This window comes from Microcaecilia unicolor, chromosome 3, assembly GCF_901765095.1.
Source record: "Microcaecilia unicolor chromosome 3, aMicUni1.1, whole genome shotgun sequence".
NCBI classification, from domain to species: Eukaryota; Metazoa; Chordata; class Amphibia; order Gymnophiona; family Siphonopidae; genus Microcaecilia; species Microcaecilia unicolor.
Genome location: NC_044033.1, coordinates 107,808,025 through 107,832,428, shown reverse-complemented (window position 1 = coordinate 107,832,428; position 24,404 = coordinate 107,808,025). Strand labels below are relative to the sequence as shown.

The window sequence follows — 24,404 nt, the reverse complement described above, 5'->3', positions numbered from 1 at the left end:
ATCGTGTGAATAAGATTCCCCAAATACTAAAGAGAACCCGCTATTGGATGAAAAAGCCTCAACAGACTCCTTGAAAGTGGATTAAATGTTCCACTAAACTACGGAGTGCTCACTACCTTCAAAAAGTGTTACAAAAATGTGTGCTTATACTATTAAAATTCTGTTGAATCTTTCCCACTTAACTTATGTAGCTGCACAGCACCTTCACTCAGCCCACGGCCGACTATGGCCAGAGTTACGTCCACTACTTCAGGGTCTGTGTAACTCACTTCACTTTCCTAGTTCGTCTCTATCTCACCCAGACCCACTGTCATGGGCGTAGTCTAGGGGGCATTGCCCCCCCCCAAATGAGATGCCTGTCCAATATCCCAACCTCCCTCCCCGTGGGCTCTACCACCACTGGTTGCCCTCCCGCTCCCTGCACCACTGCCCTCCTTCAACTTTCCAGGCTACCAGCAGTGCCTTTACCACATTCTCTGGCAACGAATTCCAGAGTTTAATTACACGTTGAGTGAAGAAAAATTTTCTCCGATTCAATTTACTACATTGTAGCTTCATCGTATGCCCCCCTAGTCCTAGTATTTTTGGAAAGCGTAAACAGACGCTTCACATCTACCCATTCAACTCCACTCATTATTTTATAGACCTCTATCGTATCTCCTCTCAGCCGCCTTTTCTCCAAGCTGAAGAGCCGTAGCCGCTTTAGCCTTTCCTCATAGGGAAGTCATCCCATCCCCTTTATCATTTTTGTCGCCCTTCTTTGCACCATTTTTAATTCCAGAAATGCATGGGCATCTCCAACATTTAGCGCATGCTTATTTTTAGAGTGCACTAAAAATGCTACTGTGCCTTTGTAAAAAAAAAAACTCCTATATAAATTGTAAGATATGTTTGACCTTTCCCAGTTGTAAGAAAATAATCTATTAGTAAGACTCTTTCCCCCATCCTGAAAATAATACTCTTAAAAGCCCCCTCCAAACTTAATAGTTGTGGCAAGCACAACCACATAGGGGGAGATTCTAAATATGGTGCCTAAAAAAAAATCAGCATGGAAATCAGTGCCAACTAAGTGTATTCTATAAGCGGCATCTAGATATAGGCGCAGAATACAGAATGCTCTTAGTTGATATCTCAGCACCTAAAACTACGGGCCTCCATTTAAACCAATGAAAACATGGTGTCTATCCCAGCACATAGATTTAGGCACACTAGGCCATATTCTATAACTACATGCGTAAATTTCAGAATGCCCATGAAACGTCCATAACCACGCCCCTTCTTGCCTGCGTGCATTAGAAGTTAGGCACGGTGCATTACAGAATGCACTTAGTGAGTTGTGCATGTAAATTTTAATTACTGCCAATTAGTGCTCATTATTGCTTAAGAGCCATTATCAACATTGATTAGCTTGTTAAGCCAATTAAATTATGCATGTTATAGAATACGCTTGGATTTAGGTGCGGATCTCTAGGCATGCTATATAGAATCCGGGGGATAGTGTATGACATCTAGAGTCACCTCTAATGCCCCCACAGTATATTGTAACATAGTGAATGAATCCTGTAAAATTATCATTCGCACAACAATTTAACAGATTATAGCTCCAGGAATCTTGGCAAAAAGATTTTCAGTAAACAGATTACACATAATAACATTCATTATAAGCAGTAAGATATTATAAACACAATAACAGTGCTATAAAGCTATTCGATTGTTGTAGTAGGCTGACAGTAGGTAATACAATGCATACTATGCAACGCCCAGCTGATGCGACTCTACTTTTGCATGAGAAGATATCATTTTTCAAGTCAGATGGATTTTCAAAAACTTGGGTTTCTTAAGATGTGTTACCTTAAGAATTGCTGAATAAAAACAAACCATACACGCCAAGTTGTCGTAATTGAGGATGCATTGCTAGAAACAGCTTGTGGGCCTGAGCAGCATGGCACAAAAAATTCTGAATTATTGTAACATAGGAATATAAGCATTGTCATATTGAGCACAGATTGAAGGTCCACAAAGCACAGCATCCTGCCTCCAACAGTGGCCAATCTGGGTCACAAGCACCCTGCAAGATCCCTGAACAGCAAAACAGACTTTATGCTGCTTATCCTAGTGTCATGTAGTGTCCTCTGGCTTTAGTATTGTGTGAGAGGTTGAACTATCCCCTATTTAGCTCTACTACCCCACTCATTTACAAACCTCTATTATATCTCCTCTCCATCATGTCTTTTCCAAGCTGAGTCCTCAACCGTTTAGCCTCTTTCATTCTTTCTATCATTTTTGTTACCTTTCTCTGAACAGTTTCTAGTTCCACCATAACCTTTTTGAAATGGGGCAACCAGAATGCACACAATATTCAAGAAAATCCCTTATAATCTTAAAACTATTGAAAGAGATACAAAATCGCTAAACTAAATAGCTCTTTCTCTTCTTTAACATACAACCACAGGGGCAATGAGACACTATAACAATAGTTATAAATTTAAGTATGTGATAAAGAAATGGATCCTCAGTATCATTAGAAATGACTAAGGCACTTTCCAGTGCTTTATGTGATGACAGCAATTGCAGGACTCAGTTAGAAATCCTACTGACACGTTAGTCATCATTCTTTACATACCTGGATTCCACTAAACAAAATGTGTGAAGTTGCACTCTGTGATGCAGCTGTAGCCATGCACCGAGCTGAAGCTATCAATGTGAGGCAAAGGCCAACTGCCACAGGAACTGCCAGAGACTGAAACAGCTGGAGCTGCTAACAGCTAAGAAGCACCTGTAGAAGAGACACAACCATGGCACCTGCCCAGTGGAGAGAGGGCACAGCAAGAACCTGACAGGATGCAGTGGGCCATGAGGCCAGGTAGCCTACACAGCCCCCAAGAGGAGGGTCCTGGAACAGCAGCCATTAAGAGGCAGAGTTCAGTTTCATAACTCTGTCTCCACCTGCTGGTAGATGGTCATAACCCACAAATCTCTGGATCTGTCTGCTGCCGATGAATGAATATGCACCCATGTAAGTGCCAGCAGGGTGCATAAGCACTATTCTGCAATATCTGCTTAGCTTAGATAGCACTATTTGTAAGAAGGTATACACAGGAGCAGAAAATATGCAGGACATGGGTGGGACTCTGACTTATGCACTGTAAACTAGATGTGTCCCTGCTACATTATAGAATAGATTGCTACTGCACAACCTTAGGGCATCTAAATAGAGGTGCTCACTTACAGAATTGCCTCCCAAGCACCTCTAAATAAGACTCATGGTGTCAGCCATGCACAGGTTTGATGGCCCTACTTTGAACTGCCTATTCCTTATCAATGTCCAAATTTAGACACAGTAGTCAAAGTCTGACCAAAGAGCTGTGCAGAGGTAAGGTTATTCTCTAGGAATGTGCATTTGTTAAAACAATGTTTCCTGTGCATAAATGTTAGCACCTGGTTTATAGAATTGCCCTTTATACTGCATTCTTTCCAAAAAGTGCACACACTTTTCCAATAGCGTGTGCATGGGAAAGTGTCTGCACTATGCACATACTACTGGAAAATACTGCTCACTCTTTGGAAAGAATATGCTCTCTTCATAAATAGTGCACACCATTTCCTTATGTAGCCCAGAAAACTGAATAAAATGAAAATATTTGGGCTGCATACTTGTATCATTTTCTTCTTCTTAGTAATGAAACCTCTCTTTTATATATCCAAGCACAGCATCAGCCTTCCTAACTTCTTTGTCTCATGGATTCACTACCTGGAAGTCATCCAAGATGGTGATTCAACAGGTCATTGGGTGTGGTCAAAAATTCTCTTCCATCCTATCTTCCCCTTCTTGACTTTCACAAAATACTAGTACATCTCAGCATAGTGCAAAGGGTACTGTTTTCAAAACATGGAGAAAGACCAAAAGTCATTAACAGGAGAAAATAAAATACACATCCAATTCACACTTGCCTGTCTCTGATGTGAAATACATATTTGCATATTCCTTTTTGAGACAGATCTTAATGCAACATGTATTTAAGTTTCCCATTAACTATGGTTAGCCAATATTTACTTCACTGGGGAAATATGCTAAGCTCTGAATCCTAGTCATAGCACATAAATGTCTTTTCAGAAAAACAAATGGAAACAGTAGTAAAAAGGAAGATCTGTTCGACCTCCCTCAGACAGGTTTCTTCTGAGTTCAGTTTCTTTATTTTTAGGAGCACTGTAATTCCACTCCAGTTAAAGCTGGCAGAGTCTCTGGAAAAGAACAGTCAAACCACATTTATGAATGCTGCTCTGGAATACTACTGAAAAACATATAGGATGTGATTACAGGCCTTGAGACAGCACCCAGTGTAACTGCTGCTGGGAAGTTCAGCTTACATCTGGAGACCATTTTCTAAAAGGAAGATTTTTACACCTCACATTTTTATTGATGGCTACTGGAGAAGCCAACACCAAGTTTCAAACTGGGAAACAGCCAGATGAAGGGCCAGAGGACTAGCAACAAACTAGCAAAGCAAGTGCCAGAGGCTGTAAGAGTTCAAGGGGTGCCTGAATTGGCCAATGCCACGTTACGTTTGCTGGGAACCAAGGAGTTGATCCCCAGCCATCACAAACCTCCTCAACCTCTAGTGAAGTGAATTTTTTTCCTCAACAGTGATGGAATTTATTTATTTGTTGCATTTGTATCCCACATTTTCTCACCTATTTGCAGGCTCAATGTGGCTTACATTATGCCGTAATGGCAATCACCATTTCCGGAACTGAGAAATACAAAGTGGTATTGCATTAAAGTTCATAGAAGATAAAGTGTAAAGTGAGTTGGACAGTCAAATATAGAAAGTTCATTTTCGGCATGGGAAATGGAGTGGTAGTGCATAACGCGTAATGCGTGTTCGAGTAAATGGGGTAGTCAGGTGTAGGGAGTTCGGCTTTGTTTAGTTTTATTAGAGTTTTGTTGTTTAGTATTTAAGATGGATCATTGTGGTATGCCTTTTCGAACAAGTTGGTTTTCAGTCATTTTCGGAAGGTTGTTTGGTCATGTATTGTTTTTATGACCCTTGGTAGTGCGTTTCATAGTTGCATGCTTATTGTAGGAGAAGCTTGATGCATAAGTTGATTTATATTTGAGTCCTTTGCAACTGGGGTAATGGAGATTCAAGAATGTGCATGCTGACCTTTTTGTGTTCCTGGTTGGTAGATCTAGGTCTAACATGTAGATCGGGGCTTCACCGGGAATGATTTTGTGGACCAGGGTGCAGACTTTGAACGCAATACGTTCTTTTAGTGGGAGCCAGTGTAGTTTTTCTCTTAGGGGGTTGGCGCTTTCATATTTCGGTTTTCCAAATACAAGTCTGGCTGCTGTGTTTTGGGCAGTTTGGAGTTTCTTAATGATTTGTTCTTTGCATCCGGCGAAGATGGCATTGCAATAGTCTAGGTGGCTTAGTACTATAAGACATTTTTTATGGTACCATGTGATTCCTGCCTAGATAATCTATAGTGGCCTACATTTTTGATTAATGCAACTTTATAAACATGAGCAAATTCATGGCTGAGAATCAATTCTGTATGTAGAAATGTTTGTTCCATTGAGTCCCATTTGCGATTACTATTCCAGAAAGAATGGGGTTTGCTCCCAGCAACTGTCAGACTTACCCCCATCGTTCTATAACTTGGTACCTAAATTGAAGAATTGTTGCATGCTTATACTATAGAATATATATAGAACAACAACTGCAAAGACTTAAATACAAGCTGATGTATGCCACTACTTTCTCCTACATGAGCACGCAGTTATGGAATGCATTACCTACAGACCTGAAAGCAATCAACGAAACAACTATCTTTCGAAAATCTCTGAAAACATTCCTCTTCAACAAGGCATACAATGGGAACCTATAACCTCACTAAGTCACCACACCAACCATGTATGCCCACCTTTTATAACTACCCTTCCTTGATCGCTACACATTACTAACTGTATTTGATATCCTGATATGACAATGTTATTAAATCTATGTAAGCCACATTGAGCCTGCAAATAGGTGGGGGAATGTGGGATGCAAATGCAATAAATAATAATAATAATACATGCATTTATGTGTACACTTGCATAAGTGCTACATATGTGCTCAGCATTCCTGTATAAATGCTGCACTCAGATCATAAATGCAAGGCTGTATTCACGGGGAGGAGCATGGGCAGGATCAAGAGAGAATACTGTATGTTATACGTTAAAGTGTTACATTTAGGTGCACACATTTATGCCTGCTATTGATATGGCATAAGTGAGCACCTTAATACAGGTAGATAGATGCCAACTTGCACTAGTATTCTATAACAGAACCTTGGCGCCTGGATGTTACAGAATTGATGTTGCACCTTGGCACCCAGTTACAGAATTGTCCTCATTGTGTATAATTGGTTTGGTCATGTCTTGTGTGGAGTTGTTTTAGAATTAACAGGCTAAGCATCACCAAAATGAGAAAAAATATGAATAAGACCAGAGAACTGTATAAGAACCTCAGAGGTAGAAAACAATACTGTATTGTATTAAAACCCTTATTTTAGAAGGATATCTACAGTGGTGGAAATAAGTATTTGATCCCTTGCTGATTTTGTAAGTGTGCCCACTGACAAAGAAATGAGCAGCCCATAATTGAAGGGTAGGTTATTGGTAACAGTGAGAGATAGCACATCACAAATTAAATCCAGAAAATCACATTGTGGAAAGTATATGAATTTATTTGCATTCTGCAGAGGGAAATAAGTATTTGATCCCCCACCAACCAGTAAGAGATCTGGCCCCTACAGACCAGGTAGATGCTCCAAATCAACTCGTTACCTGCATGACAGACAGCTGTCGGCAATGGTCACCTGTATGAAAGACACCTGTCCACAGACTCAGTGAATCAGTCAGACTCTAACCTCTACAAAATGGCCAAGAGCAAGGAGCTGTCTAAGGATGTCAGGGACAAGATCATACACCTGCACAAGGCTGGAATGGGCTACAAAACCATCAGTAAGACGCTGGGCGAGAAGGAGACAACTGTTGGTGCCATAGTAAGAAAATGGAAGAAGTACAAAATGACTGTCAATCGACAAAGATCTGGGGCTCCACACAAAATCTCACCTCGTGGGGTATCCTTGATCATGAGGAAGGTTAGAAATCAGCCTACAACTACAAGGGGGGAACTTGTCAATGATCTCAAGGCAGCTGGGACCACTGTCACCACGAAAACCATTGGTAACACATTACGACATAACGGATTGCAATCCTGCAGTGCCCGCAAGGTCCCCCTGCTCCGGAAGGCACATGTGACGGCCCGTCTGAAGTTTGCCAGTGAACACCTGGATGATGCCGAGAATGATTGGGAGAAGGTGCTGTGGTCAGATGAGACAAAAATTGAGCTCTTTGGCATGAACTCAACTCGCCGTGTTTGGAGGAAGAGAAATGCTGCCTATGACCCAAAGAACACCGTCCCCACTGTCAAGCATGGAGGTGGAAATGTTATGTTTTGGGGGTGTTTCTCTGCTAAGGGCACAGGACTACTTCACCGCATCAATGGGAGAATGGACGGGGCCATGTACCGTACAATTCTGAGTGACAACCTCCTTCCCTCCGCCAGGGCCTTAAAAATGGGTCGTGGCTGGGTCTTCCAGCACGACAATGACCCAAAACATACAGCCAAGGCAACAAAGGAGTGGCTCAGGAAGAAGCACATTAGGGTCATGGAGTGGCCTAGCCAGTCACCAGACCTTAATCCCATTGAAAACTTATGGAGGGAGCTGAAGCTGCGAGTTGCCAAGCGACAGCCCAGAACTCTTAATGATTTAGAGATGATCTGCAAAGAGGAGTGGACCAAAATTCCTCCTGACACGTGTGCAAACCTCATCATCAACTACAGAAGACGTCTGACCGCTGTGCTTGCCAACAAGGGTTTTGCCACCAAGTATTAGGTCTTGTTTGCCAGAGGGATTAAATACTTATTTCCCTCTGCAGAATGCAAATAAATTCATATACTTTCCACAATGTGATTTTCCGGATTTAATTTGTGATGTGCTATCTCTCACTGTTACCAATAACCTACCCTTCAATTATGGGCTGCTCATGTCTTTGTCAGTGGGCACACTTACAAAATCAGCAAGGGATCAAATACTTATTTCCACCACTGTATGTATGGAGGAGTGGCCTAGTGGTTAGCATGGTGGACTTTGGTCCTGGGGAACTGGGTTCGATTCCCACTACAGGCACAGGCAGCTCCTTGTGACTCTGGGCAAGTACTTAACCCTCCATTGCCCCAGGTACAAATAAGTACCTGTACATAATATGTAAGCCGCATTGAACCTGCTATGAGTGGGAAAGCGCGGGGTACAAATGTAACAAAATAAAATAAATAGCAGTTTGTAGATGGTTGAACACACATGCAGAAGCTATTTATTAAGATGCCCTTTACACATCAGGCTCCTTCTTAGTGTCAAGAGGGCATGGAGAGGGTGTGCTTACACAATGAGGTGAAACACCTCAGCATTTACACCTGCTCCAAGGCACGCAGAAGTGCTTTCAAGAAAAAGCACGTATAAAGGACTATGCCCATGGTAAACCAGCCTTACTGGGATGCCTAGTGGGGGCAGGAACAAGCCCCAGTCATAAGTGCCCATCCTGGTCCCAAGTTCATAGTGGTAGCCGTACCCCGTTTCTCCTCTGAGCAATGGCTCAACCCCATCTTCCCTTGCATTCTACATACGTGCACACAATTTGAGTAACAAGCCAATTAGTGCCAATAATTGGGTGCTAACAATTAATTGTTGGTACTAATTGGCAACAATTCAGATTTGGCGTGCATCTTGCTATGCACTATTCTATAACGACGCATGCACAAATCTTTTAGCACATAACTGAAAAGGGAGCGTGACCACAGGAGGGGCAAGGGTGGGTCAGGGACGTTCACTAAAGATGCCCAATATTGTAGAATTCGGGGATCTGTGCCTAATTTACATGCAAGGATTTATAACAGGTTTCAGTTGCTGTAAATCCTTATGCCCAAAGTTGGCGCGGATCCCGGCACTGCACGCTGTTCTATAAATGGCACCCAACTCGGAGTGCCATTGATACAATAGGGCTCAGTGCACATTTTTTTCAGTAACCAAATTTGGATGCCATTGACTGGATCTAGTCCCATGTGTGCAAAAGACAACTTTCCAAAAACAATTGAGGACGCAGAACTGGAACTTTTTGGAGAAACCTTTTCCCATCACATTGGACAAACAACTCTCTAGTTGTCAGGCCCACAAAAATTGATTATACCACACTTGAAAAGTATGGTTAGTAGGCTATTGGCTTTTGAACAAGCATGATGCAATCCTAAAGTTGTCTACCCCTGATGACGATTACTCAAAACATGGCCTTGTTGACTGTTATGTTTGGTTAATAATAAAGGTTTTTTATAATAATTCTTGAATGTTTTTTTTAATATCTGGATCCGCTGTTGTTTATCCTAAGCAACCTTTCATAAAATACACCCTCCCAACTACTATCACTATTGCAATGGCTCAAGGTCCTACCCTCTAACACGTAGTGCAGTATCCCCTTCTTCTCCTCTCTTCCCTCCACACCTCAAGTAGCTACCATCTCCACTTCTCCTCCCTATGAAGCGTCATGTGGCTTAAAAGAGTACCCAGAAGAGGGGGGAAAAAAAGATTTTAAAGTTTTTTTTCCCTAAATATTTCTTTCTACATTTTTGATGTGAAAATAGCAGGGTATGAGATTTTTAATCACCCAGCAAAGAATATAAATATTTAAGTTTGGACAGATTTGTAATGTCAATCATTTATGTATTCAATAAAGCTGCAGCCAAGCTGCAACACTGACCTGTGTGTTGTGTGGGCTTTGTATAGCTTGTCCAGTCTGGGCTCCCTTCCCAGGCAGTACCTTGGAAGGACGGGAGGGGGAGAGGGATAAGGGACCGGGCAAGTGAGATTGCTGGGGCTGGGTTAATATAAAACAGGCACTTTTTTTTTAAGAGATGGGAAGTTTAAATGAGCCTCAAATGCAAAGATCAAGTTGGATAAGTAGTTAAAGTGCAATGCGCCAGAGGCTCTAAAAGCTTTAAAAACTATAGTTGAAAGTCTAAAGTGGACTGCCAGACAATATAATTTAATTACAGTAGGACTAAAATGATCTCATAATTAGATTATTTTTATCTCATGTCTTTTTTTTTTTACGTAGCTGAAGGTGAGTTGTACTCAGGTTAGTTAAGTATTTTCCCAGAGAGCCTATGTGTTTGTAAGGCAATGGAGGATGAAGTGATTTATCCAAGGTCACAAGCAGCATCAGTGGGGGATGCAGAATTTGAACCTTGTCTGTACTGATTTTCAGCTTGCAACTCTAATCAATGGACTCCAACTGCAAATTGGTATTGGGTTGAATTGGGTGCAGCAGAGATTTGGACCATTTCCAGTATTATTTTTCAGGCTTCTTAAAAAAAAATTTTAGGCCATGGTAAACGGAGTTAGAGTATTCAGATCTATCACGTATCATAGCATATGACCATAGCTAGGTTAAAGCTATCTAAAAAGGATGCAATATGTGAATCCAATGGAGCTGGAAAGAATTATTCTTGGCCAGAGATGATATTTCAGCTTCAAGATTTAGAGCTGAGTGTTAAGTGTACAACTATAGACTGGGTTTTTTTAAAAGGAGGGATTGGAGAAATGGTGGGTAGAGGGGGTGGAGTTTCAAGGGGAGGGGGAGGGAAAGGGGGGGTTCGTTGTTAAGGTAAAATTATGTATCATACCTGATAATTTTCTTTCCATTAATCATAGCTGATCAATCCATAGACTGGTGGGTTGTGTCCATCTAGCAGCAGGTGGAGATAGAGAGCAATCCTTTTGCCTCCCTATATGTGGTCATGTGCTGCCGGAAACTCCTCAGTATGTCGATATCAAAGCTCCATCCGCAGGACTCAGCACTTAGAGAATTCACCCACAAAGGGACACTCTGCCCAGCTCACCACCGCCGAAACGGGGGAGGGGAATCAACCCAGCTCATCCCCACACAAGTGGGGGAGGGGAATCCGTCCAGCTCATCCCCGCGGAGCGGGGGAGGGACACCACACCCGCCGATGCGGGGGGATCTGGCTTATCCTGCGACTGCAACCGCGGGAGGAGCTGGCTGACCCTAACACCGCCGAAGGGGGAGGGATATAATGCTACCCTACTGCCACACGAAGCGGGAGGGAGCGCCGGCAGAATTTAGGTCTCAATCCAGCCCCGTAAAACGGAGGGGAGAGGAATGCAGCAGCTCACTGTAACACAAAATCGTCTCAACTCCAGAAGAATTCAATCGAAAAAACTTGAACACGAAGATCCTCCTGAACAGGAACTGAAGACTAAATGTGAACCTGAAATGCAACCAGAATATAAACAGTACAGATATCTGGGAGGGGCTATGGATTGATCAGCTATGATTAATGGAAAGAAAATTATCAGGTACGATACATAATTTTACCTTCCATATCATCATGCTGATCAATCCATAGACTGGTGGGATGTACCGAAGCAGTACTCACCCAGGGCGGGACATAGAAATCCCTGACCGCAACACTGAAGCTCCAAACCGGGCCTCCGCCCGAGCAGCCACAGTCAAGCGGTAATGACGAGAGAAGGTATGAGCCGATGCCCAAGTTGCTGCCTTACAAATCTCTTCCAAGGAGACGGACCCGGCCTCTGCCATCGAGGCTGCCTGTGCCCTAGTGGAGAGAGCCTTCAGCTGGATAGGCGGCATCTTCCCCGCGGCCACATAAGCCGCTGCAATGGCTTCCTTGACCCATCGTGCCACTGTAGGCTTGGATGCCTGCAGACCTTTACGAGGACCTGCGAACAGCACAAACAGATGATCCGACTTCCGGAAATCATTGGTCACTTCCAAGTATCTGATGATGACTCGTCTCACATCTAGATATTTGAGAGCAGAGTACTCCTCTGGGTAGTCCTCCCTACAAAAGGAGGGTAGGCAGAGCTGCTGATTCACATGGAAGCGAGAAACAATCTTGGGCAGGAAGGAAGGCACCGTGCGAATAGACACTCCTGCCTCAGTGAACTGCAAGAAGGGTTCCCGACATGATAGCGCCTGGAGCTCGGAAACTCGTCTGGCTGAAGTGATAGCCACCAAAAAGACTGCTTTCAACGTCAGGTCTTTCAGAGATGCCCTCGACAAGGGTTCAAAAGGCGGCTTCTGCAAGGCTTTAAGGGAACTGAGTGACAGGCCTTTCTCCAGACCTTCTTGCAGGAACACCAGCACTGAAGAAATTGGAGCAGTGAAGGGAGAAAGTGAGCCTGCCTCACACCACGATGCAAAGGTACGCCAAACCCTGGCGTAAGCAGTAGAAGTAGAGCGCTTCCTCGCTCTCAGCATAGTGGCGATGACCTTGTCTGAGAATCCCTTCTTCCTCAGACGCTGCCGCTCAATAGCCAGGCCGTAAGACCAAAGGGGGAGGGATCCTCCATCACCACGGGACCCTGATGCAACAGGCCTGGCCCTGCTGGCAGCCGCAGAGGGCTGTCCACTGAGAGCCTGATCAAGTCCGCATACCAGGGACGTCTGGGCCAGTCCGGACCCACCAGGATTATCCGGCCCAACATGGGCCAGGGCAGGAACACATAGAGAAGCTCCTGTGTCGGCCACTGTTGGAGAAGAGCATCTACTCCCAGAGATCGAGGGTCCCGTCCTCTGCTGAAAAAGCGCGGCACTTGGCAATTGGCCAATGACGCCATCAGATCTAGGCTCAGCTGGCCCCAGCGCTTCATGATGTCCAAGAACGCCTGAGCAGATAGCTGGTACTCTCCGGGATCCAAGGTATGGCGACTGAGAAAGTCCGCCTTGGCATTCATGACTCCCGCAATGTGGGCCGCCGACAGCTGTTCCAGATTCGCTTCCGCTCACTGGCATAGATTCATGGCCTCCTTGGCTAGAGGGGCGCTCTTGGTACCTCCCTGGCGATTGACATAGGCCACAGCCGTGGCATTGTCCGACAGGACCCCTACTGGCTTCAACGCCAGTACCGGGAGAAACTCCAAAAGCGCCAACCGAATGGCTCTGAGTTCCAGGAGGCTGATAGACCACTTTGCCTCTGCAGGAGACCAGAGCCCCTGCGCTGTCCTTCCCAAGCAGTGGGCTCCCCAGCCCGTCAAAGAGGCGTCCTTCGTGATGACAACCCACTCCGGGGCCAAAAGAGGCATCCCTGCAGACAACTTGACTGTCCTCAGCCACCAGCTCAGCGCCTTGCGCACCGCTGGGTCCAAGGGAAGGCGCACAGCGTAATCCTCCGACACTGGAGTCCAGCGCTGCAGCAGAGAGAGTTGTAGTGGTCTCATATGAGCCCTGGCCCAGGGCACTACTTCCATCGTGGCCATCATAGAGCCCAACAGCTGCACATAGTCCCAAGCCCGAAGAGGAGAGGCTACTAGGAACTGGTCCACCTGAGCCTGAAGCTTGACAATCCGATTGACCAGCAGGAACACTCTGCCCACTTGGGTGTCAAAACGAACTCCCAGATACTCCAGGGACTGAGTCGGGCGCAGCTGGCTTTTCTCCCAGTTGATGATCCACCCCAGGGAGCTCAAAAGAGCAATCACCCGGTCTACAGCTCTGCCGCACTCTGCATAAGAAGGGGCTCGGATCAACCAGTCGTCCAGATAAGGATGGACTTGTACTCCTTCCTTTCGTAGGAAGGCCGCGATGACCACCATTACTTTGGAAAAGGTCCGCGGAGCAGTAGCCAACCCGAACGGGAGGGCTCTGAACTGGAAGTGTCGGCCCAGGACTGCAAAACGCAGAAAGCGTTGATGAGGAGGCCAGATGGGAATATGCAAGTAAGCTTCCTTGATGTCCAAGGATGCCAGGAACTCCCCTGCCTTCACTGCCGTTATAACAGAGCGGAAAGTCTCCATTCGGAAGTGCCGAACTTTCAAGGCCCGATTGACCCTTTTGAGGTCGAGGATAGGCCGTACAGAACCTCCTTTCTTTGGTACCACAAAGTAAATGGAGTAATGTCCCTTGCCAAGCTGATCTTCTGGCACCGGAACGACCGCACCCAAGCGGATCAGATTGTCCAAAGTCTGATGCACTGCCACAGCTTTGACCGGAGACTTGCAGGGAGAGAGTACAAACCCGTCTCTTAAGGGTCGGCAGAACTCTAGCTTGTAGCCGTCTCTGATGACTTCCAGCACCCAAGCATCTGAAGTTACCCTGGTCCACTCACCCAGAAACGAGGACAGGCGTCCTCCAATTTGCACTGGGCCATGGACCAGGACCCCGTCATTGGGTACGAGACCCTGGGGGAGGACCGGAGGGCGCACCTCCGGGACGGCGGTCTCTGCGAAAGGAATGCTGCTTGGGGGAGAAGTTCCTCTTGAAGGAAGAGGGGGCAGAGGAGCCAGACTTGCCCAGGCGATACCGACGGGCTTCCTGAAACCGTCCTTTGGAGGAACCGGGACGAGCACCACTGGCCCGAGCCCTGACCTCTGGTAACCTCTTGCCCTTAGACGTGCCGAGATCGGTCACAATTTTGTCCAGCTCGACCCCAAAGAGCAGCTTGCCTTTAAAAGGCAACTTAGCCAGGCGAGACTTAGAGGCGTGGTCAGCAGACCAATGCTTCAGCCAAAGCCAACACCGTGCAGAGACTGTCTGAGCCATACCTTTAGCCGAGGCTCTCAAGACATCATACAGCAAGTCTGCCAAATAAGCCAAGCCCGATTCCAGGGCCGGCCAATCAGCCCTCAAGGAAGGATCTGAGGGGGAAGCCCGCTGCACAATCGTCAGGCACGCCCTGGCCACATAGGAGCCGCAAACTGAGGCCTGCAAACTTAAAGCAGCCGCCTCGAAGGACGACCTTAAGGCCGCCTCCAATCTTCTGTCTTGGGCGTCCTTTAGGGCCCTGCCACCTTCCACCGGCAACGCCGTTTTCTTAGTCACAGCAGTGATTAAAGAATCCACGGTAGGCCAAAGAAAGGCCTCCCGTTCACCTTCAGGCAGAGGATAGAGGCGGGACATAGCCCTAGCCACTTTGAGGCTCGCTTCTGGGACATCCCATTGAGCCGAAATCAAGGTGCGCATGGCCTCATGCACGTGGAAGGTTCTAGGCGGACGCTTCGTCCCCAGCATAATGGCGGAGCCAACAGAGGCTGAGGGAGAGACGTCCTCCGGAGATGAAATCTTCAAAATGCTCATGGCCTGCACTAACAGGTTGGGCAAATCCTCTGAGCGAAAGATCCGCGCTGCAGAGGGGTCATCCGCTCCATCCGAGCGGGAATCCGTCTCCTCCAAGGAATCCCCAAAGGACCGTTGGGAGAACTCAGATACGCTGCCCTCATCTACATCAGAGGAGACAGAGTCCTCTAGGGCCTGGAAATCCACCCGAGGGCGTTTGCTTCCGGAGGCCTCAATCCCTTTATCGGACAAGGGAGCAGGGGCAGCGTTTTGCATAAGGAAAGCCTGATGCAGCAGCAAAATGAACTCAGGGGAGAAACCCCCCAGACTGTGCACTTCTGCAGCCTGGGCCACGGCCCTAGATGCACCCTCAACCGGCGCTTGCGAGAGCGGGGGAGAAACATGCTGCGCATCCAAAATGGCGTCCAGCGCGAAACTCCGAGGAGCCGCGCGGGAAGAACGGTGCTTAACTTTGGCCGCTTTTTTGCCGTCGCCCGAATCAAGGGCAATCATAGCATTAACGTCTCCCAATTCGAGGGCGGCCCAAGAAGAAGCCGTCCGAGCAGAGTAGCCGGCCAAAATGGGGGGGGGGGGGGGGCCGAGCAGCGGGGGATGGGCGTTTATGGCGGGAAAAACTGCCGCACCGGAGGAAGAACCGGGACACTGACCGGCCTCCCAACTGACGCCCAAAAAAGGCGATTCAGGCTTTGAAACCCCCGCATCCCCGCTAGATGCACACACGCGGTCCGGGCAGCGATTCTTCGCGCCCTCGCCCTCCGACGCCATAGGCCACGTGGAGACCGATCGGGGAACCCCCTGCTCGCTACAAAAGGTAAAAATTACCTGCTTTTCGCTCCGAGCTGTAACGAACTGGTGTCCCAGTGAGCAGCTGCAATAAACACTGATATAAACGTTGAAATAAACACCCTTAAAGGACGTCCAAATTTGTTGTTTTTTTTTTAAACGGAGCCAGCGGGAGGGGGGAGAAAAGGAGGGACCTGGCACCACCAGGTTTGCACTTGCTCAAGAAGAGCCCTCAACCCCAGGTACTCAACAAAACCTAAAGATTAGGCTTGGAGACCTAGCCAGAGCTGCTGCTGTGTGTGACCACCACCTGCTGAGATAGAGAACATACTGGGGAGTTTCCGGCAGCACATGACCACATATAGGGAGGCAAAAGGATTGCTCTCTATCTCCACCTGCTGGTAGATGGACACAACCCACCAGTCTATGGATTGATCAGCATGATGATATGGAAAAAATGGTTGATGCGAAACGATACTGTATTTCCTTTTACTGTATTAGTTTCCTTTTTTCTTTCTGGGAAAGTACCTGTTTAAGTTCAACCATCAATAAAAAAAAGTTGAAATCTAAACTATAGACTTTTAATAGAAAGAACAGAGTCTCAATCATAGCAAGAGAAAAAAATTTTTTTTTTTTTTGGGGGGGGGGGGGGGGGGGGGAAGAAGGGACTTTTCCCATACTCAAAAACCCATTTTTTTAAGGGAAATGGAACTTGATATACCACCTTTCTGAGGTTTTTGCAACTACATTCAAAGCGGTTTACATATATTCAGGTACTTATTTTGTACCAGGGGCAATGGAGGGTTAAGTGACTTGCCCAGAGTCACAAGGAGCTGCAGTGGGAATCGAACTCAGTTCCCCAGGATCAAAGTCCACTGCACTAACTGTTAGTTAGTCCTCTGACAGCCTTTCCATGATTGTAATGTGGCTCTGGGGTGGGACCGTGGGTGTGACACTTTTTCTGTAATTCTCACTGCAGTCACATGAGCGTTGCATTGTGGGGGGTGTAGTTATCAGGCAACGTGACTTCACTAGCCTGTCTGCATAGAACTGTTATATGATTGGTTATGCTGTTGCTAGTTGGCAGGCTCTGTTTCCATTTGTGGTTTTCCCCCTGCTCACTGGGTCAGAGTATGCCCTTTTCCTGTTCTCTTTAGTCTGAGGTAGGCTCCAGACAGTACAGAACCCTTTCCTGCGTTACCCTCTGTTAGAGTACTTAGTTTTCACCTTGAATATATCTTACTAAAAAAGATAATTGTACTCCATTCAACCAGCTCTGAGCTAATGTTGTTTTCAGAATCACGGAGACTCTTTGCCATTGGGGCAGAACCTCTGATCTACAGTTGACTGTGAGTAAACATTGTGTTATTCAAATAAAGGACTTTCAGAGAGATAGAGAGGCTTATTTTCAAAGCACTTAGCCTCCCAAAGTTCCATAGAAACCTATGGAACTTAGCCTCCCAAAGTGCTTTGAAAATATGCCTCAGAGTCTTCAGGTGTGAACTGGTGTACCGAGGTTATACGTCAGGATATAAGACTTAGAAGCTACAAGTGTTAGAGGCCTGAACATCACATCAGGTCTTTCTGAGGTTTTTGCAACTACATTCAAAGCGGTTTACATATATTCAGGTACTTATTTTGTACCAGGGGCAATGGAGGGTTAAGTGACTTGCCCAGAGTCACAAGGAGCTGCAGTGGGAATCGAACTCAGTTCCCCAGGATCAAAGTCCACTGCACTAACCACTAGGCTACTCCTCCACTTAAGACTGTTAATTTTAGTCATTACAACTTTCTGAAGATACAAATCATTTGCAGACTATTTCAACCTGCAAGAGCCCAGCAGTTATTGTTGAATGTCTTTTGCACAGGATGAAAGATTTAGTCCCAAAGGGAAAACAAACTTCCCCAATAGGATGAAGTATCAGGAAAAAATATCAAACCTTGGGTATACCACATATACTAGGACAAACAACATACAACCTAAACTTACCCACCGAGTCCTAGCTGATAAAAATGAGCAAAATCAGTTCAAAACTCCATCAACCTCTAAATTTTGAAGATGCAAGAACAATATTCCATGGTCAAAGGTGGTGCAAAAGCAAACAAAGAGAAGCAACTGGTGAAAAACTAGTTGAGCATTGTTAAGCTCTAGAACTTGTTGATAAAAGCTGGTTTGAACAAATTCCTTGAAGAAAAGTCCATAAACTTAAGGTAGGCTTGGGAAAAGTTACTTATTACTGGGGGTAAGTAGGATGGACTCTGGCTACTTTCTGGAATCTTGCCAGGCCAGATACTTGAAACCTGGATCAGCTAGTTTTGGAAGCAGGATACTGGGCTAGATAGACCTATGGTCAGACCCGCTAACCCTGGCTAGTAGTCTGTAACCAATCCTGGCACCCAGATTCCATTAGCACTCAATACATTGTGGTACCCTGTTACAGAAGTGCTGAAGTGGGTAGAGTGCGTTTTGCAACAGTATTCATATACAGGATAATTTTAAAACATTGTACCTTGTTTAAGAGTACAGGTAGGAGGCACCTATTCAAATGCTAAGACACTTTAGATGCCTTTGTATCTTTATAAAATATTAGGCTAGGTGACAGAAATCATGCCCACCTTGCAGTTGCAATATACCTGTTCTCAATAAAAGTGCACTAATCTGTGCAAATGTGAACGCCGCCCCCTGTACATACCTACCACCAAAGTATGCACTATAAAATCACCACACATACTTTTATGCCAGGTGATATTTTAAAAGAGGCCATATACATGCAAAAATGACTTTATAAAAGTACCCCCAGTGTGCCTTTGAAAATTGGCAGAGAGGACCGATAATGGTAAACGTACGTCCTTTTGAACACCAGTTCAATTGTTTTGTAAGTATGTATACACATGCCCACACAATATGATGCACTTCTATACAGCTTTCCATAGTGCTGTGCAACACAAACATATACACAATTGCTACAAAGAGCTTTTGAAACATTAAACTTCACTCCATTTCTAAAATACAGATTCCGGCCCACAACCAATAAGACACTAAGACCCCAGCTGAATGATAAAAGATCTATCTTTATTTAGAAATCTAGCTTTGGTTGCTATTAGCAAAAAGCCCTTGTTATTTTATTTTTTCATAGCACTGACAAGGCACATATTGCTGTACAGAGCATATACAGCTAATTAATACAAAGGAGCAATAAATTCTTCACATTGTTCAGAGAAACAAAGAAATGGTAAGGCAGAGAATGAGAACCAGTCCATATAAAAAACGAATGGTAAGATGAAAAGTCTTGATTGCTGGGGATCATTACATTGCAAGCATCCAAGCTCAATGAGAGGCCGCAAGCTGCCGGGGCTTCTGCCATTCTAAATACTACAGAAATTACCACAGCTAACAGCAGCAGAAGAAAGTGTTCTCCACTGGGCTCAAAAGCTTGCAAAATATCAACCTCTAAAAAAACTAGAAGCCTTAAAGAGGCCACTCTTGGTTTCGGCTAGGTGAGAGATGCCGCAGTGCCCACGGAAGACAGATGGAGGCCAAAAAGAACCAAGTAGGGATCAGACACTTTAAACATTACCATGTACACGGGCTAACACACCTTATTCTTCAATTACACCTCCCCTACCCTTCCAGCACAAAGCCCCTACTGATACTTAAAGACAGCAGTGACACTGGGATCCACAGCAAATGCCCAAAGGGCCCTCCTTGGAAAACATTAAGCCCTTACATGCACCCAACCTATGCTGCGATACATGTGTACAAAGGAATGATGCATTAGGCACATCCTAATGTATAAACTGAAATAGCTGTACACAACTCCGTAAAACTATCAGCATGGCTGGAATGACATATAGATAGTTTACTAATAAGAGGTGCATCAACTTGAAACATATTGCTCAGATGAGCTATTCCTTTTGAAAACCACTTTTAGCACATTTCAATTTTTTTTTAACTATATACCATTTCTAGAAACAAAAGGGAAGAGTTTTGAAAAGTAACAGGAAACCCTTCACTGATGCCTTCTGCCCCACCATAAAGAACTGCACTTATTGGAAACGCAATTAGATCAAAAGGAATTTTCAACTGACAAAACAGTATTTTGTTAAGTGCTACTTCATCTGAAAAATCTTACATAACTGAAAGCAAAACCTATATCTTTTTGACATAATACACATAGACACAAATACAGAACAAGGTCACCAAATGCCCTACGGCTCCTGTGACAATAAGTAGAATTAGTACTGGCTTTTTCAAATTCACCATTTGGACTTATTTGTGTCGAGAGGCACTTCAGTTATTCTTGAACAGCTCAATGCAGCTTTGCAAGAGAGAGATATTGTTCTGTGGGAGAGAAACAAAATACTGTTATTGCTGGGCAGACTAAAACAGCCAAGAGGAACATCTGCTACCGAGGACTGAATATCACAGTGATCACCGTTAAACTTCCAGCAGCATTCCTGTATCTGCAGACATATTCAAATGGATTGGAAAGGCTTTAAGATAATTGAGGCCTTGGGAGACTTGCTATGAATTTACTAGCCAGAGAACGAACAAAGAAGCCACAATCTGCAGAAAACCAAGGACCAGAGACAACAGCAGATCGCACGTGTAGATGAGGTCAAGATTCAAACCATTTATTGAACAACTAAGATATCAAAGAATGCCAGACATGGCCACACTTCGCCAAATACAGGGCTGTGTGAGGGGATGATTCCCTACCAAGGTGCCACTTGATGCACCGGATGAGATATGGTTGCTCCGGCTGGATTACCCTATAGTGGGTTTTCAGAACACTGATATCCCTCGCCACGTGGAAGCATTTTTCATCAGGAATTCACTCATGTCAGACAAGCTCCGAGTGTTTCCAATCCAGAATCCCTTCAAACTGAAGCTGTACTTCTGCTTTTTTTTCTCTTAGTGTCACTCTGCACATTTCAAGGAGTTTCAATTTGAAGAAAGCAGTGGATTGGAAACACTCATAGGGCTTGTCTGATGCGAGTGAATGCCTGATGAAAAACACTTCCACATACCGAGGGATACTGAAGCCCTGAAAATCAACTACAGGGTAAACCAGAAGGAACAATCGTATTTCATGCGGCACATCAAGAGACACCATACTAAGGAAAAGATCAAGAGATCAAGGCCATAATAGCCAGTGCAGGCCTTGCACAAAGCAGGTGAAGATGCTAGGCTCTCTCAAAAAAATAAATAAAAGGGAGGGGGGGGGGGGAGAGGGAAAGGGGGTGATGGATTGGGGGGGGGGGGAAGAGAGGGGATGAAAGATCCAGGGACAGTGTGGGCACTAGTAGTCAGGTGGGAAGGCTGGGACCAATCGAGAGGAGGGTGGGGAAGGAGACAAGCTAGAGCAGCAACAAATTTTTAAAATATATGTGCCCCCCCCCCCCCCCCGCCGGTGCTGCCATTCTGCATACATGCCAGAGGTGAATAGATCTGGCCAAACGAGCAGATTCACCAGTGCAAGTGAGTGGCTCTCTCCCTTGCCTTACATTATCTGCAGCATCTTTCCTTCTGGCTGCCAGACTCTACAGAGAAACTGTGACATCTCAGGCTCTTCTACAAGGGAGGTTGTGTTGTGTTTGCGTATTAGGAGGTGCAAAGTAGGTGCCTTGGGGTCAGTAAGGTGGTGACGTACACCCACGGCTGATAATAGTGCGGTTACAAAGGGCAGCTACAAAGTGAAGCAGAGGGAGGAGACTATCACGGCAGCTCTCCCTGGATAGCCCAGCAGTCCCGGAAAATGGCGCAAGCCTAGCAAGAACCCCCCCCCCCCCCCCCACACACACACACGATACATTTGTAAGGCATGTGGATGCAGTTCGGGAATAGTGCCGTTCCAGCTATACAGTCTCTACGGGTCCTAAATGGGTGTGCCTGCTTCCTCCCCTTAGTGCCATTACTACTACTACTTGACATTTCTAAAGCGCTACTAGGGTTACGCAGCGCTGTACAATTTAACATAGAAGGACAGTCCCTGCTCAAAGGAGCTTACAATCTAAAGGACAAATGTACAGTCAGTCAAATAGGGGCAGTCAAATTGGGGCAGTCTAGATTTCCTGAAAGGTATAAAGGTTAGGTGCCGAAAGAAACATTGAAGAGGTGGGCTTTGAGCAAAGATTTGAAGATGGGTAGGGAGGGGACATGGCGTAAGGGCTCAGGAAGTTTATTCCAAGCATAGGGTGGAGCCTGGAGTTGGCGGTGGTGCCACCACTCCTGCCCATCATTAAGACGCGGTGGCTTTATGTGTAATGATGTGTCGGTTCGCGTTTTTTCCCAATCGCCCCTGCAGGTCCTGCCCTTTCATTCCTAGCCCAATGGGTGTTCTTTATACCCATGCAATGGCTGCACAGATCGCAGTTGTGTGCTGCCAGGCGGCCATATTCGGTGTGGGAGTGATAGTAGAAGGCATTATTTGGTAGTAGTTACGCAATCAACAGGCTAGAGGCCTGGTGGTCACATTGGGTAGGCTATCGGGTAGCATCACATGCCCCATACAGAAGTGTAGGGGTATTTCCCTGTGATCTTACATAGGCTGGTCTTGGCCTATACAAGCCTATGACATCTTGGTACAATAAGATGGCTGCTGCAACCCTCTGACCTGCACATCTCTGTGTCAGCAAGATCCAGCTTCAGCTTGTGGAAAATCACTGACAGGCTTGCTGAAGCCAAGGACATTCTCCAGCTTATAATCGAACGAGAAAAACGCCCAAGTTCCGACCTAAATCGGGAGATGGGCGTTTTTCTCACAAAAACAAATAAAGCGGTATAATCGAAAGCCGAACTTTGGACGCTTTCAACTGCACTCCGTCGCGGATGCGGACAAAGTTGACGGGGGCGTGTCGGAGGCGTGGTGAAGGCGGAACTGGGGTGTGGTTATCACCCGAACAGAGATGGGCGCCTTTCGCCGATAATGGATGCGTTTGTAGCTAGAATTTAGGGCACTTTTCCTGGACCCTGTTTTTTCACGAATAAGGCCCCAAAAAGTGCCCTAAATGACCAGATGACCCCCAGAGGGAGTCGGGGATGACCTCCCCTGACTCCCCCAGTGGTCACTAACCCCCTCCCACCACAAACAAATGATGTTTCACAACTTTTTACTTTCACCCTCAAATGTCATACCCTCCTCCCAAGCAGCAGTATGCAGGTCCCTGGAGCAGTTGTTAGGGGGTGCAGTGGACGTCAGGCAGGTGGACCCAGGCCCATCCCCCCCCTACCTGTTACAATTGTGCTGCTTAATGCTTAGTCGTCCAACCCCCCCAAACCCACTGTACCCACATGTAGGTGCCCCCCTTCACCTCTTAGGGCTATAGTAATGGTGTAGACTTGTGGGCAGTGGGTTTTGAGGGGGATTTGGGGGGCTCAACACCCAAGGGAAGGGTGCTATGCACCTGGGAGCTCTTTTACCTTTTTTTTTGTTTTTGTAAAAGTGCCCCCTAGGGTGCCCGGTTGGTGTCCTGGCATGTGAGGGGGACCAGTGCACTATGAATCCTGGCCCCTCCCACGAACAAATGCCTTGGATTTATTCGTTTTTGAGCTGGGCGATTTCATTTTCCATTATCGCTGAAAAGCAAAAACGCCCAGCTCACACCTTGGCGAATAAAACATGGGCGTCTATTTTTTTTTGAAAATACGGTTCACTCCGCCCCTTCACGGACCCGTTCTCGGAGATTAACGCCCATGGAGATAGGCGTTTCTGTTCGATTATGCCCCTCTCTGTGTTCCAACCATCCCCCTTCTATCTCTGAGAACCTGGGAAGGGAGTCATACGCATGGCACCAGAAGTTACCATCTCCAAGGTCACAAAACAAAGAACTCTTCTTGCCCATGCACTGGACTGTACGTGATCATAATTGGTCCGGGCTATCACCTGACCTGGAGGTCTGGAAGAACGCGGGAAGAGTGGGAGAAGTTAGTTAGTAGGAGACCCTCGGAGGAGGGGTACCTGGTAAGGACCTGAAAAATCCAACAAGGCTTGGGGTGAGCAAGAGACTGTATGATACCAACCTTGTGACCTGCATAACTGGTGCAAATACCTGTGGCAGAGATATTGGCTCTGAAAACCAACGGAGAGACAGAAACCTGCTTGCTTGCTGAGAAAGACCTGCACTACATCTAAGACACAGACAGCTGAGAGAGCGTCTTTGAGAAAATCAGCTCCGGTCTCATCTGCAGCCGTCATCAGGACAGCGTGGTGAGATCACAGTGATATATTTCCTAGTCTGGGGTTAGGCAGTGGTTTTATCTAAGTACGACTGGTTTATGTCAGCTCTTGGTCAGGGAAGCTGCTAATGTGTATTTTGCAAAAGATGTGATAAGTTTTCATAAGAATCATTAGTATATCATTTGTACTGTTCTAATCATTACTGTACGTAGTCTCAGGATAAT

At 45.9% G+C, this 24,404-nt stretch overlaps 1 protein-coding gene across 2 annotated transcripts in view; it reads right to left on the bottom strand.

The window, feature by feature from the left end:
- Positions 1-19,052: 19,052 nt before the first annotated feature.
- Positions 19,053-24,404, bottom strand: part of SNX5 (sorting nexin 5) — an 83,462-nt gene continuing 78,110 nt past the window's right edge. For both annotated transcript variants that reach the window (XM_030196257.1, XM_030196258.1), the window contains exon 13: positions 19,053-20,342. In XM_030196257.1, the coding sequence (XP_030052117.1) occupies positions 20,292-20,342 (51 nt within the window). In that variant the 3' untranslated portion in view covers positions 19,053-20,291. The remainder of the gene's footprint in view (positions 20,343-24,404) is intronic.